Below are 16277 nucleotides of genomic sequence, written 5' to 3'. Positions count from 1 at the left end.
AGGCTCCTTTTTGTTGGCGGGAGTATGCTAACCATGGTGAGTACATTTCCAACCAGGAATGATTTCTTTTCAGATACTGGGCGTCTTTGGCAAAGTCGTACGTTTTCCGTAGTATCCGTAGGTTCTTGGCTCAAAGTGAGCGTAATCGTTTCAATTCGCTTTTCACTTGCGAGCGCTTCGAGCCTCCGAAATGTAAATATGTATAGGTATAGTAAAGCCTTATCTTAGATTGAAGTTACCTAATAGCCTAATTATTAAGTGAAATTAGAAATTAATAAGTGATAAGTTTCGAAATATACGTTTTCAAAAGTAAAGTTTCAATTAGCCGGATGACTGGTTTAGCGTTAACCTCTAGGCCTCTAGAGGTTAACGCTAGAGGTCTAGAAGTTAACGCTAGACCTCTAGCGTTAGCTACAGGGGGGGCCAGCTGCCCCTCTCTGGCGACGCCCTTGAAAATTTCTTTAAAATAGTAGTAACTAAAATTGATCAAAGTCTGTGTCATAAATATTCATCATGCAATACTGTAAAAACCACATTAAATCAACTTTTTTTTTCGCACCAAATCTCATAGTCAATAAAGTCAAATAAACTTAAACATCTTTCTTACTTCTCTCCTAAATAACTTGAACAACGGCCTCTTCTTAAGACAGTTTCTTAAGAAGAGGCCGTGGAAGATGGTTAAATATTTTTTTAATTTCATAAAAAGTTGGTTTTTTGGTTAAGGAAGATGTAGGATTTGGTATTGCATCTTATAGGACCGAGTATTATACATTTTCTGACTGGTTAACTAAAGAATACTTCTTATGCATCAAGCAAACAGTCTCCAGTATAAATAAAGATGGAAGAGTCAAGATAACAAAGTGAGCTTTGCAAGACTATATGATACTTAAAAAGAAAACATGTCTAAATCACAGATTTAAATAAATTTGCAGATGCGTCACAGCATAAGGAAGACATTATTCATTATGTAATTATTTAAGCTGTGGATGCGTGTCTCTAAAAACAAATCCCATATCGTAAGCACAGCTTAAATAATTACATAATAGTCTTCCTTATGCTGTGTCGTAAGTGTGATTCTACCAATGAAAAATTAGCCATCTTTAGCTATATACCAACATCACTTCTAATTGTTCGTATAGCGAAACATACAGATGCCAACTTAGTGAACTTAGAATAGAGCTGCTCAATGTGATCTTCGAACTTTAATCTACTGTCAATAAGTATACGTACGAATTTATTAAAACTATTAATACTAACGATTTCTGAACCCAATTATTAAAATCCCTTGAGTATTTCAGGAGATATCGATTAAATAACAGTGAACGAAGACTATAAATACGCTAGAGAGAGAGAGAGACCCTAGCTACACACCCACATGCGCCATCTATGGCCTAGTAGCTTAAGTTAAATTAAAAAGTCTGTACATTTAATTACAGTTTAATAACACGTCAACATTTCAACCAATGAAAGATTAGGGATATCCAGATTAAGTGAATAAACATTGATGGAACTTGAAAACTGTCTTTATCTCGTGTTATCCGTACGCAACAAAGAGAGATGGAAATAAGTCGTGTAGGTTTATTGATAAGGGACGAGAAATTGGGTGCATTTATGGCATGGCCGCGACAACTCTGACAGCTTGACATGAAAATATCGAAAAACAAGCAAAAATAGTGGCAAAAAATAACAAAAATATCGCATAAAAACGGGCGTGTTTCGCGGGGCGACATTGGAGTGACCGGAGTTCGTGTCGGGGGTTCCATTGTTCAGTTCGGTGATGCCGGAATCGAGTAAAACATCGGTTTCGGTGGTGTTTTTGTGACCACCTGGCCGGGCCCCGTACCTCCTCTTTGGGAACATTATTATGGGCGAGCAACGTTTTGCAAGCAGCAGGAATTCAAGGTCTCTAGTATTAAATTGGTAAATGAAAATCCCACTTCGTTTTTATTTAACCACTTATTTATCTTAGGTTCAGATAAGGTATCACTTGATCAAAACAAATACTGGCCTCTCCTAACTTTTGATTTTTTTAACAATGCTCCTGCTGCATTTTAATTATTTTGTTGTTTTCTGCTTAATTATTTACAATTAGTTGCTGTTTCTTCTTTCTTAACAATATGAATGTGTTAAGTTTGTTCTTTTGATGTGCATAGTTAAAAATAATCCTTTTATTGAATCTACACAATTTTATTATTTACACTGTTATACCTAGGTTATAATACATAATAATAACAACAAAGGATACAAGTCTTTGAATATACATATTGAATGATTATTTTGTATGCAGCATCAAGATCATGTAATTTTTTAACTATACTTTATGAGTTGAAACCCGACTGGTCTGAACCTACTTCATCCAAAGACAATCAACAAAATTAAATCAAATTAAACTGTGAAACCTATCAGTATATTGTTCATTTCCTCATAAGCCCTGCAAACCTGTCAAAACTATTTGTAATAAAAGTTCTGCTCTTTGTTGAACATTTTTATTTTGTTTATAGATCTAATGTCATTGGATATTTCATTATAAAGTTTAAGAGCTAAATAATCTAGGAGTTTTAAATGCATGGTTTTCTTAGTGGTAGGTGCTACTAAATGATTGTTTACATTTGGGCATTTCTCTTAACATTATTTTTACAATAGAGTTCTGTAATGTGTTCAGGTTTGTTTTGTAAGAGTCCCCAAATAGACCCCCAAAAGACTTCACCAGGTATAAATACAGTATAGGTAGTTAGGAGTTTGGTACAGAAATATTCTCTAAGCAAAAAAACTTTTTATATTAAACAATGTATTTTGTTTCTTAGATATTATGCATGATCTGTCCATTTCAAATATTGATCTATAATCACTCCCAAATATTTAGTTTTGGGTACTACAATTGAATCATTACCCTTTTCATCTAGCAAAATTCTATAAAATGTCATGTCATGTCTGTTTGTAATGCTATGTCTCAATATCTTTTTCTTTTGTATTGGTCCATGTGCTTCTAGTAAAAACAAGGTCTGTATTGTTTAACCTCTGATATCCAGTATCGGCAATGAGTTTATGAAAAGTATGGATCCCAAAACTGTCCTCTGTAGAACACTGATTTGAATTGTTTGTGGTTGGTTAAGTGTTCCATTTACCCTCAAATATTTATTTATGTCATATAGATTTTAAAAAGATCACACACTGTACTCCCGAATCCATAATACGAGAATATTAGAGGCCTTAGCAAGAAGACTGCTATAGAGTGTTTCACATTGTTCATACTATCAGCAATATCTGAAACTATAATACATTGTTGTCTATGCTACTCAAATCCTCTGAAAGGCAAAACTGATTTTCTTTCGCCACTGATTGTTTTCACTACTCTTATACAGTACAGTTTTTACTTGTGTTTAAATTTTCTTATTAAATATTAACTTAAAAGCTTAAAAAAAAATTAAATTGTCAGACACCTGCTTATATCTTATATATATATATTTAATTAGTTTTGCACAAATGCCACCTTTACCAGGAGGCATTAATATTTTCTAATGAAGATTTGTGGATAATAAGCTCATTTTCTGTAACAGGGTTCAAAGATATTGATCATTGTATATTTTCTAAGTGACTTAAAAAATTTGCAGGGGTATTAATAGTTTTCTCCAATTCCAAGCCTATATTTATATAACATTTGTTGCAAAAATCACTAATGTCATTATTATTTGCAAAATGTATATATTTTTTGCATTAGTATTAGTAAATCTTTTTCATATTACCTGTATTTTCCTCAATTTGAGTGTTTTTATTTGCTTAGTTAATTATTTTATTAGCTGTTAAGCATATTTCTATATAAAGTGTATTCTGCTTTGAGCTCTTCAATAAATTCATTTTGTAGTTTTTATTTCATTGTGTCTCACTGTTCAATAGATACAATCAAATCCTCTGTATTAGTTCTTTGTAGCTCTTCGTTTTAATTCTACATTCTTTTAAATTTTTTTTATTTCTCCTGTGTTGACACATCCATTGTATAGTCATTCATTTATTTATTATTATTTTGTTATATTGTTTTAATTGTCTGTTATTTTATTAAATTTATATATTTACCTATTAGAAATTTAGAATTTAATTACTAATTTTATCTATTGCTGTATTTTGCATGCACTTTATTTCTCTTTCCTTTGTTAATAACATTTTATGTATCATAAAACAATAAAGCAATATTTGTGTTTGACTTTGTAACCTATTCTCTGCTTTTTTTTTAAATTAGATCTTTATATTAATTGTTTTGATGTGAAAAACTCAATGGCTAATTTTGGGTGTTCAAAGTTCTGCATTTTTCTCTACTAATTAAGTTTGTATTAGATATTTCCTTATAGTCAACTCTACGTGCTCCTGTAAACTGGATAAACCTATTTTGAGACTACTCACACAAACTTTTAGTCCCAAAAATTAGGATATGAAATTTTACTTTTGTTACAAACATACTATTTAAGAAGAACCACATAACTTGTTTTTAAAGTAGTGAGCTTTTCATTTATGTTTGTTTTAAATTAACATTTGACTAACTTTTTAAGTTTGGACAAAGCACTTTTGGTATAATCGCAAATCCATGAGTCTTGAGGTGCTCCTACATTAAAACTAGTAAATTAATAATGGATTTGGCCAAAGTAAGGGTTAATATTTATTTTATTGTTAATTGAGTTTTTTTTGAAAGTACATAATTAATTTTATCATAATGCTTGTAGATATTATTATTTTGGGTTAATATAATTTATTGTATTTCTTAATTTTCCCTGTGTATTTCAGATTTGTATAGGATATTGATTGGGATCTTCTTATCTATCTGACATAAAACAGGTGTTACTTATTATTTCATTGAACTCTACTTGAAAACCCATGCCACTTTTCCAAGGTGGTTAGTGCAAGTCAGCTTCCACTTTGTAAAGATTGCTAAAATCCTTATGATAGCATACTTGCTCATACAGACACAACATATTGATTGCAGAGTAGGTGTCAGCATTGTTTCCCTAGATTGGGATTGCTAACTTTATTTTATATGTACACTGCATCTTGATTTGATTATAATTCCGGGGTATCTTGGTTTCAAAAAAAAATCTTAAAAAAATACCTGAGGTCTCCTTCAGTTACCACTAGAATAGGACAAAGTGTACATTTTTCTTTGTCTTACCTATATTAGGAATCATGTATAAACTTACACTATATATAATGGTATTCACTATTCAGTATTTCACCCATAACAATCATAAGTCATAGGCTTGGAAGGACCCATACAGACTTAACTCATGTTTGACTCAATAATTGATTTCATACTAATAAAGAAGATGGTTAAAATAGCTTGCATACTTGCAACTGATTTTGTTGAGTTTCCTTCAGTTTTATTACATATGCATGCATTTCAAAAATATGTTTCTGCATACTAATAACATTTTAAAAAATAGTGTCTTTTGTATAGTCTTATCAGTTCCTGAAGAAACACCCTTTACTTTCATAGCTTACATTACTACTACTTCTATTACTTACGACTGCTAGTTTACATCATACATTTATTACCTATCTATAATACATACATCATACCATCCATACACTGTCAAATCACATTTGAGATAACAATGATAAGGTGTTCATTCCTAAAATTAGTTTGGCTGGTTTTGAATCGGGTTATCTCATGTGATAACAAGTAAATTCCGACAGGTATTGGGAATCTTAAATGGAAACAGTCTGTCTAACATTATTTTTTTATATATTGAGTTCAAGGGTGCATACAAATCAGTGTATTTTTTTTAACAATGTAGTTTTGTTTATGTACTGATAGTGTGATATAGTCAATTTGCTGACTATTAAGAGGTAATGATTGCAGTTATCCTGTTATTGTTGTTAAAACAAGATAGATTTCAGACTTTAGAGAGACCTTGGAGATGCCATTTGGTGTTTAGGGGTTCTTCTGCAAATTGTTAACCTTTCTCATTTATGTAGTTTTAAAAGTAGAACCTATTATTTGAATTTTTTTTGTAGAGGTTTTAGCTGTCTGGTTGGCAGCACCGGATGCCTCCATTGGTGGGCGCCCCCTCGCCCGTCCGCCAACTGAGGCGCATGGACCGTTCCGCGTACGAAGTCAAGAATGCCCCCTCCTCGGCACCCAGCTGTCCTAGTACCCCTGGATCCACACAACTTGGTAAATAACAAATCGCACTATTTATACACATTCTTATATACCTACATATATATTTTTTATCCTCTCAATCAAACCTGTTGATTTTTAATGGTACTGTAATCAAATTCTGGTTATAAATCTTCGATTGGTCCCTCACTAACAAATATTCTAAAATTTTGAACGTTTTTACAGTTTTATTTTTAAATTGTACCTATAAAGTGTTTTACGCTAATTCCTTGAAAATTCAACATCCTGCTTTCATAAAAATCCTCTCTTATCTAAGGCAGATTTATTTTTAGAATAACAGTAAATTTAATCGATGCTGCTATTCTTAATTTAAATTCGATTTTCAGAAACGTATTTACCTTCAATAGATAATATCCGCTAATTTTTATATATTTATATAAATTTACACAATAAAATACTTGTGAGAAAAACTTATTAGTTTATTTGGGAATCATTATCAGTTACATAATGAGGTTAAAGTATTGTTTCAGATTTTTTTTTTGTTAATATTTATATTATCTGCAGTTTTTTAAATCAATTTCCATTATCTCTTTACAAAAATATTGTAATTTTTGTTTGTGTCATTGACTGAATGCATGGAACCATGGACCTGACAAGAACATTTACAAATATCGAAACAGTATTTAAAATATTACATTAAAAGAATTCCAGAGCATATAAAATATCCTGATTTAAACATATAGTAGTTTTTTTACAACCAAAGCTTTCTTCTATACTTCTGGCCTGATGTATCCATATATTTTGTTGAAATAGTATAATTTGTTCTCAGCAGCAGCAGCTTTAGTTTTTGGGGCTGATGGTGTTTGCTTTTTATCTATTGCTACTTTTTATTATCATACGAGACTTTGATGTTGAAGGCATACCATTACTTCAAACAGCTGATTTTGGTTAATAAAAAAATTAAAAAATATCCTTTAGATCTGGTACAGTGAATTATTCACCAATTACCATTAGTTGTTTTTTGACAATTTTGACTATAAATATTTTATTCATAGAGAATTTTTTTTGATGGAAATTTTCCTGACTTAAGTCGTTTGCAATACTAATACCCGTACTTCTAAGTTTATTTAAAGGGGAACGAATAAGCTGACTTATTAGCTAAAGAACATTTAAATGCAAATCCCTTTACTTACACATTTTTATGTAAAAGATTTAACTATTTTTTCGCTCAATATTATTAAAAATTTATCCAACTTGACTAGGACCTCCAAGATGGGAATAATAAATTGTATAGGATTAAGGACCGATTCTTTGGGCTAAATAGAATATCTAATCTCACAAGAAAAGACAGAGAGGTAATAACTAGACTTAGAATAGGCCAATACTAAAATTAGAAACAAATATTTAGTACAGAAAGCTAATATAGATATTTTTTTTATAGATGTTTGTTTATTCTGTACTCACATGATTATTTATTTATTTTTACAATTTAAAAAAAAATCTTTGATAGACACCAAAAAATCTGTTTTTTGTACAAGCTTACAAACTGTAGGTCTTGAATGTTCATTTTTTTTTTTCAGTTCTGTAAAAATTATCAATATCTCGTGGAATATTGATGGCTTCTTTTGTCCAAAAATTTATCAGCTGCCTTCTTAATGCCAAGTATAATTATTTGATTCTTTTCATTTGTTAAATTATCTTGAAGAGTCATCTTAGATAATTTAATTTTCTTTTTAGGCTAATATTTTAGTTAGTCCTAGTTCACAAACTTTATTTTCTAAGCATTGTAGTTTTCCTCTGTAAAAACCAAAATCCTGTTTCATACACTGGATATTACTCTGTATAGTAGTGTTCTTTTTCTTAACTTCTTTCAATAATTCGAAAATCTGTTGATTAGTAATTGGTGACATTATACTAAGTGGTGCAAAAGTAATGTCATAATTTGAACCCACTGCCATTTTGTCATAAATTAAAAAAAGAGAGCTCTGTTGTCGAAAAAAGTTTATTTGAAAGTGTAACATTGATGGCATTAATTGGAAAAAATTATATCGCTCAAGTGGCCACCTCCTGAGTTGACGCATAATTGCGCTCGTTTTCTCGGCATTTTGAATTGTTGCTCGCTAAACATCTGGCTCCAAATTGGCCAAATCTCTTCTTAATCACGCTTGTAAGCTGCGGAGCCTGTTGCGGTAAATCCGAGATTTTAAAAAGCCCCAAATGAGGAAGTCTAGTGTTGTTAGATCTGACGATCTGGAGGGCCAGTTCCATCTCCAAAACGGGAGATCACTCGACCTCCTTTCTGTTGGAACCAACAATGATCGAGACCCAATGAAGCAGCGATTTTATTCTATTTTTTGACTTAAGTGTAGAGGGAGCTAGTCATACCATATTGACACGCTTTTTGTTGCTATAACTTTCTTATTAGTATAGTTTGATTATTTTTTATTAAAGTAACTGATAAAAGGTGTACTTATTTCGGTTAAACAGGCTGATTTCGAAATATTTGCATTTAAACGTTCAGTCAAAAACACTAAACACGGAGACTACGGATAATAAATAAATGCAGTGATGCTTAACAATTATTAAACTAATGTTAGGCATATTGACATTAGTTTTGACAATAAATGTTGATTTGAAAAGTAGGTCTATAACGTTAATTAAAAACAGAATAATTGAAGGTAATTAATAATGCCTCAGGATAATGAATATTCCAATTTGGTCATAGCAGTAAATTTTCATGGCATCCGCGTATCCCGGGTCTTAATCCTTTAGATTTTTCTGGGCTTATATTAAATTATTAGTTTGTCCAAAGAAATCCCTACAGGGGAGCAACTATTGCAAAAAATTCAGGATTCGACCAATGTTATGAGGAATAAACAAGGAACTTTATTCCAAATAAGGCTCTATTTAGTAAAAAGACTAAGAAAATGCTTGTAAGTGAATGGTGGACATTTTGTGCAGTTGTTAAAGTAATATTTTTATTATTTAATTCATGAATAATTTTATCTCAAGTTAGTGTTAAATTATTTTTTAACAGTGCAGCAGAATGTTTAAATGCAATATTTCGAAAAGTTTTGTTTAGCTGAAATAAGTGTAGTACACCTTTTTTCTTAAAAATCATTATTCTCTCAGTTACTTTAGTAAACAATAATAAAACTGTAGGAGTAAGAAAGTTATGGAACTGAAAGTAACGAAATAGTACATACGCTAGCGAAAAATGGACTAAGTCAAGGAGAACCCTTATCAGACTCTCCTTGTGTTAGTGATATTGCTATAATATTATTAGAAAAAGCTATAGTTACTAAATGGAACGAATCATGGGAAAATGTTTGCAAGGAATGACAAACAAGTTATTGTAAATTAATTACAAACATACCTTCCAAATACTGTCATGAAAATCTTAACGAGTCCAGGCGTTTCGTAACAACAATTATACCAGCCCATTTCAATAAAATTGATGTTGTACCATTTGATAAATGTATCGTCTGCAACACTATAGGTGATTTAAATCACATATTTCTAGAGTGTAAAAAATCTATTCAAGAAATTGAAACATTAGTATTAAAACCTAGACGAGAATGTACAGTTTAATGTCCCTTTAATGTTATGCACCTATTAGCACTCGAAATTATCAAAGTAGGATCAACTAGGAACTTTAAAAAAAATGCCACTGGCTATATGGCTGTTGTCTCATGCCAAAAAAAAGAAAAGAAAGTTATGACATAAAACAGCGTGTCAATATGGTGAAACTAGTGCCCCCTGCCTCATTTTATGTCAAAAAATAGAATAAAATCACATTTCTCATCCCCAAAAAACCACAAGGGTTTATGTCAATATCTCGAGGTATAAAAAAAACAGATTCAAAAATTAAGTTTTAACACCTTGTATTTTAATAATGAGCGACATTTTACTAAGACATATGTGGGTCAACATCGATACTTTCACAAGATTAACGTAGAATTTCTTTTTGGCGCATTCATTACTGACCACCCTGTATATTCTAAAAATTACACAATAACCTTAAAATCAAAATAAATTAGATTTCCGAATTTCCGATTTTCTTTGCAAAGGTCTTATTTTCAGAGGAAATTTAAATAAAAATCCAGATGATTTGGTCACTCACATCTGAATTGCTCTTTGAAATATCTATAAGTGGAACAGCATTGGAAAAGCAAAGAATTGCCAGAACCTCTCATCAAATACTGGAAAAAGTATAATAAATTTATTTAATATAAACCTCTATAGGTGGATCTCGATCTACAGGACTCTGTACTGCCTTATATGACTACGACGCCCAGGGGGACGATGAGCTCAGTTTACGAAAAGGACAGATCGTGATAGTACTGTCCACAGATGCCAAAATATCTGGTGACGAAGGATGGTGGACTGGAAAGATCGGAGATAAGGTACGCTTATGCGAGTTTTTATAATAAGCAACACTTGAATAAATTGGATCCTTTTCTGACTTGAGGTTGGGATCTTTCCGGCAAATTTCGTCATCGACTCGGCGGAAGAGGAGGTCAATCACGTGGATTCGATATTCGCTGACGTTAATTTGATTAAGATTAACTTTAGCGAACTCAAGCTGGAAGAGGTCATCGGCGTAGGCGGCTTTTGTAAGGTAAAGTGTGGTAATTCATTATTATTAGTTACGCGGTAAAATATATTTTGCTGCAAAATTAACATTTTAGATCGGCCTCGAACAAAAATAAAATTGCCGTCTTGGGTTTTCCGCACTATTATCTTTAATTGTTTTTGGATTAACTTATATATGTAGTTTAATATAAATTAATATGAAACGGAACTAATTATATGTTAAGTCAAGTCATATCTATTTTGAGACATGTTTTAATTTTGTGTTTTTTTTTTTTTGGTAGATGTACAGGGTGTCCATAATATAAGACGGCTTTTGGGGTTCGGATTTTTTTTTGCGTAAGGCATACTAAATTATAGTAGGGAACCATAATTATTACAGAAATTAAAGTCCCTTTAGGGACCCCCTAACTTTTAACGTTGTAAAAAGTTTTAAGGTTAAAAATTATTTTTTTGTCTAAATATCTAACCATCTCTATCTTTTTCTCGTTTGTTGGATATTATTACAAGCTTCAGAAAAATCTTAATATTTTAAAAACTGATATAACAATTTTATTGATTTTAGTTTTCTATGAAAACATGATGAGTTTCTTTACGAAATAAGTTCTTACCAGTACCCTTGTAAATACATCCGCTATGGAGCAGTTTCAAATTCAAATTCATAAAGTGCTTTATTGTCATAAATTATAAATTTTGTTGACAAACCGTAATATAATAAAAACCTAAGCAGTACATACATAAATGCATTGTAAAATAGATTAAAATTTACTATACAAAACATATCTAAATTAAATCATATACTTAATGATAACAAGCAATCAATATTTAAATATTAGAGGTCATCTTGATTCATCCACACTTTGATAAGCCCTATTTAAAAGTAGTTTTTTTAATTGACAGCGAAAACTTTTAAGAGAAAATGTTGTTCTTAAATTGACTGGTAAACGATTAAATATTTTTCGACCCTCGTAAATCAGAGATTTTTTTTACCAGAGAAGATTTGGGAATTGGTGAAGGAAGAAAGTGAATTTGACGTGTTTCGTATTTTCGACTTTATCGCGACACACTGTTGCGATTTAACGCCTTTAGAGTGACTGGCTGCGGGGTTATCTGAAGTCACAGATTTATGCCAATAAGCCTGCAACCGCCGAAGAATCGAAAGCCGAAATTAGATGCTGTATCAATGAAATAAACGCCACAGGCATGCAATAAGGTTATTGAAAATTTCGTCAAAAAGGTACGCATATGCCAGCAAAGCCACTGTATTTTTAGGAACATGTATTTTTTTTAAATTAAATGACTTATATCGAAATTTTTTGGTCTTTGAATAACTAGCGTACTTATCTCATTTAAAAAAAATTAAAAAAAAAAAAGATTGGCTCGTTTATTATTTTTTTTCTCCAAAACGGTTCATTTTATCGATAATGAACAAGAGTACCTTTTTTTTAGTCTAGGGTTCAAGGTATCGAAATTTATTTTTTTTAGATTTTAACATACAGGGTGTTAAAAATATAAGCATTAAAGTGTACAACCTAGTGCGCCCCTGGTAAAGTAAACAAGGTAAATGTATTTTAAGGATGTCATTTTAAGAGGTCCCTAATAGTGTTCATCACCTAAAATCTTTCTTAAATTCTACCGGGTAGTTTAAAAGTAATTTATGAAAAACCAATTTCCAGCAGCGTCCTTTAGGAGGCTGTATCTTCGTAAAGAATGCCTGTAGGAATTTTTTTTATAGGAACGTTCGGTATTATTTTTCGATGTTCTACCTGGATCCGAGAGATTTCCCACATGAACCGGGACACCCTGTATATTTTCTAAATAAATAAACATTTCAATACTTTGCTACAGAAAACTATGTTTCATTGAACACTGAAAGATTGAGCTCTTATTGAAACACTCTTAACAAGAAAGGTTCATTGTGTACCCAAAAATGTCTGCCGTTGTTCTTATGAAACATTTGGAAGGCAGTTTATTAAAATTCCTTTTATATTGAAAGGAATTGTAACTAAATCATAAAGTTACTTTGTTTTTATAGAATCAATTTTTCATTTTGGTAAAAATAAAACGAGTAACGTTCTAATGGTTTCTGTAGGTTTATCGCGGGGAATGGCGCGGTCGAGAAGTGGCCGTAAAGGCGGCTCGTCGCGACGCCGACGAAGACATGAAGGTCACCATGGACAACGTCGTAAAAGAGGCGAAACTGTTTTGCCTATTGAGGCACGAAAATATCGTCTCCCTGGAGGGCGTGTGTTTGCAAGAGCCCAATCTTTGCCTGGTAAGTAATATAATAAAGGAATTTTAATAGTCGCCTATGATATGATGAAGTAACTAGTGTCTTTTTTTATATACAGAGTGTCCGCGAACTGAGTATACAACTTAGAATATTAAATGCCTACAATAAGCCTAGCTGCAAACCATAGGCGAGGTGTTTGAGTTCACCATCTCACAGATAATGATATCAAACTGATTTTTCTTGAAGTTTTCATACAATATATATATTTTCTTAATCCACTGAATATTTTTTAATGTGTTGTATTTTGTAACAGCTAAAAAATCTACAAGGAGGCCAACTGAGGATGCTAGGTAGTGTATCTCGGAATGTACAGTGTGTCCAGTTTGGGTACTTTTGCGAAATATCTTCGTTATTTTTAGAGATTGAGAGTTGCGGTTTTCGTGACACTGTGTTACTTTTTCGTAAAACTAAAGATGCCGTCAACAAAATTTTCATAGCCCTTTTAGTTTTTAAGATACATGCAAGCATTTTTTTAAATTTTGCATTTTGGGACTCCCCTCGTGTCTCCGTTAACTTTAAAGTTTTTTTAAAAGTAGAAACTCAGATTCTTTCAGATTTTTTCCGTATAATCCAGTGCTGTAGATATACCTATTTGAATTGAATTGAATTGTATTGAAAACAACATGTTTACAAGAGGTATTTAAAATGACCACCATCTTCTCTGATACAAAATTGGCACATCTTTGTAATCCTTTGAATAGCATTCAAAATAATAGTTTGTCTCCTTCTTAGATTTTGAAAAGCTAAATGAATTGCGTCTTGAAGTTCTATTAGATTATTGTATTGTCTTCTATACTATTGAGGTTACATATAGTGGAATTCTAAAGGCTTCAGTTTAGGAATAACACACACACATCTCCTGATGATATGTTTAATAAAACAACCTTATACAGCCTGTTACTATCTTAATTTCCTTTCTGGTATGTTAAGTTGTAACTAAGAACAAAAAACCAAGAGTCAAAAGGTACCTAAAATAGGGATTTATACAAACAAAAATACTTAGGCATAGTAATACATATTCAACCCTATCAGGTAATACCTCTTATTTATTTTAAAATTAAATAACTAACAGACAAAGTCCTTCCAACAAGCTTTCTTTCTTGGCGTGATCAGCAGAAAAAGAACAAATTAAATTAAGTCATCCGTCATGTTCATCATAAACGAGATGCAATGAGGTAAGTATAAAACAGTACAGACTAGAAATGGCGTTTTCGGTTTGTAAGTTTAGTGCAAAGTAATTATTATAAATTTTAACATATACACTTGATCTGGTATATATCCCCATAAAAAAATCTAAAATCAAGAGATCCGAGGATCGTGGACGCCATCTAACAGGTCCGTTGGTATCTATCCATCTTTGAAGAAAGTTATTTTTAAGAAATGCTTTTAATGGCCCATGACGTGGGACACCGTCTTGTTGTAAGTAGGCAGCGGTATATTGGGCTAGAGCGTAGCCGATCGAGAGTTCTAGCCGTGACACCGGTTTCGTGGCGTCAAAATTGAAGCCGAGATTTGGTGGCGCACGCCGTACAGTGGAACGACTAAGTAGAGATACCGCGGGACCTAATATTTTACATTTTACAAGATAATATATTTTTTTTATTATTACGTATTTTTAAGTATATGATAAATGTTTTAAATATTTTTTATTATTTATTTTATTGGATAAATATACATAAACGGTGTTTCAAATTCGTCTACCCTCAAAATACGAAAATGGATAATTTACCCCAAAGTTGCACATTATTTGCTTGTAAAAGAATATGCCATATAAACAAATATATATTATATTTTATTTGGTTTTGAAGATTATTGAAAAAAAAAAAACAAATTTTCAAAAACTTATTCTTGACACTTTTGTGGGTTATCTTGGTTGCTATGGGAAAGTTTTTGCATTGCTGTATTACTTTTTCGTAAAAATGTTAATGCCGAAAACAAAATTAGGTAGGTACCTACGCCAAATTTTTGTTGCTTATTTAAAAAATCGAAAATTTGAATGATTCAAAAGATAATCAAAAAAAACCAAAAAAAAAAATTTTAAATCCATTTTAATTTTTTCTGAGCTTAAACAGGAATGCAGCAAGAGGTAAGCGTTATTCTAAATAAAATTAAGAATGTAAAATGTAAGTTAAAAATTAAATTGTTAATTTACCCACCTAATTTAAATACCGAATTTTTATTCTTTTTAAAACTCAAAGCGAGTATCAAAATAGTTTGGTAGTTTAAAATTTTAAATAAGTAATCTTACTATAAACTACAATAATAACTGCAGTAAAATATTATTTCGAATCAACGCAAAATAATAATGTGCCCCAGCGCGGAATTTTTGCCATCGCGATGCGGTCGTCGCCTCGCATGATTTCGGCTTCTGTTGTGAGGTATCGATGGAAGCGGGGATAAGTGTCCAGGCTAGAACTATCGATCGGCTACGGCTAGAGCGATATTTTCCAGATGTTCTGGAATAACTTCCTCAAATATGTCTAGGTACCAACGTGATGTAAGACCCCCTTTAAAAATTCGAGATAAGTAGAGGACAATCTGAAACTTTTTGTTTAACAATTTTTGCTGTATCTCTGCAAATAAAGTGGTGAGGGGATATTCAAAGGTTTCCGTAAAAAACACCCTCGATCTGAGAAATGGCTCGGTTGAATTTAACACAATTCTCTTCTTTAAAAAGAGCCATTCTTGGGCTTTAACTGTTTTAGTGTTCGAAGTTTTGTTAGTTTCACATGTCGCCGCTAGAGGGCTTTTTGAACAGTTCGACAAAAATGGTAAATTTTGTAAAAAAAAATTATATACATCAGTATGATTTTTTTTCATGCATATTGTGCAGATCGACTCTACCATAGATATTGAAGGTGACTTCATCGGTCTAAAGAATTCAGAATAAAAATTCTCTATTTTCCCGAATCATACCCAAGATCCAATGACAATAGTCCAACCTCCGATCGAAGTCTTCCTCTTTTAAGGCCTGATGCCAAACGACAGATGCATTCTAAAATTAATGAATATTACTAGTAAAAATTAAAATAAATATTAGATAAATTCAAATAAGTCACTATATCGTGACGGTCATTTAAACATACCTATGATCTTTCAAATGCTCTTGTGCTAACATGAGGGTTTCCTGGAATGTACCCCAGTATAAAGTTAATATTTTCTTGGGTTCTTCCAATTTGTTGCCATTGAAATGTAGGCCGAAAATTTGGCCATTATTGGCTCGTAAGTTAGCCACTAATGGAGGAAAAACTCTCAAAAGACATTCAAAATGAAGCACGACCAAAG

General features: G+C 31.8%; 1 protein-coding gene across 4 annotated transcripts in view; it reads left to right on the top strand.

Moving 5' to 3' along the window:
- Positions 1-1600: 1600 nt before the first annotated feature.
- Positions 1601-16277, top strand: part of LOC126739627 (mitogen-activated protein kinase kinase kinase 11) — a 50916-nt gene continuing 36239 nt past the window's right edge. For 2 of the 4 annotated variants that reach the window (XM_050445384.1, XM_050445381.1), the window contains exons 1-5: positions 1601-1920; positions 6001-6160; positions 10352-10512; positions 10578-10727; positions 12792-12974. In XM_050445384.1, the coding sequence (XP_050301341.1) occupies positions 6031-6160; positions 10352-10512; positions 10578-10727; positions 12792-12974 (624 nt within the window). In that variant the 5' untranslated portion in view covers positions 1601-1920; positions 6001-6030. Of the gene's footprint in view, positions 1921-5667; positions 5833-6000; positions 6161-10351; positions 10513-10577; positions 10728-12791; positions 12975-16277 lie in introns of those variants that run through there. The other 2 variants (XM_050445382.1, XM_050445383.1) reach the window with 2 other exon arrangements.

This window comes from Anthonomus grandis, chromosome 8 (genome assembly GCF_022605725.1).
Source record: "Anthonomus grandis grandis chromosome 8, icAntGran1.3, whole genome shotgun sequence".
NCBI lineage: Eukaryota > Metazoa > Arthropoda > Insecta > Coleoptera > Curculionidae > Anthonomus > Anthonomus grandis.
This window is presented reverse-complemented; position numbering and strand designations above follow the sequence as displayed.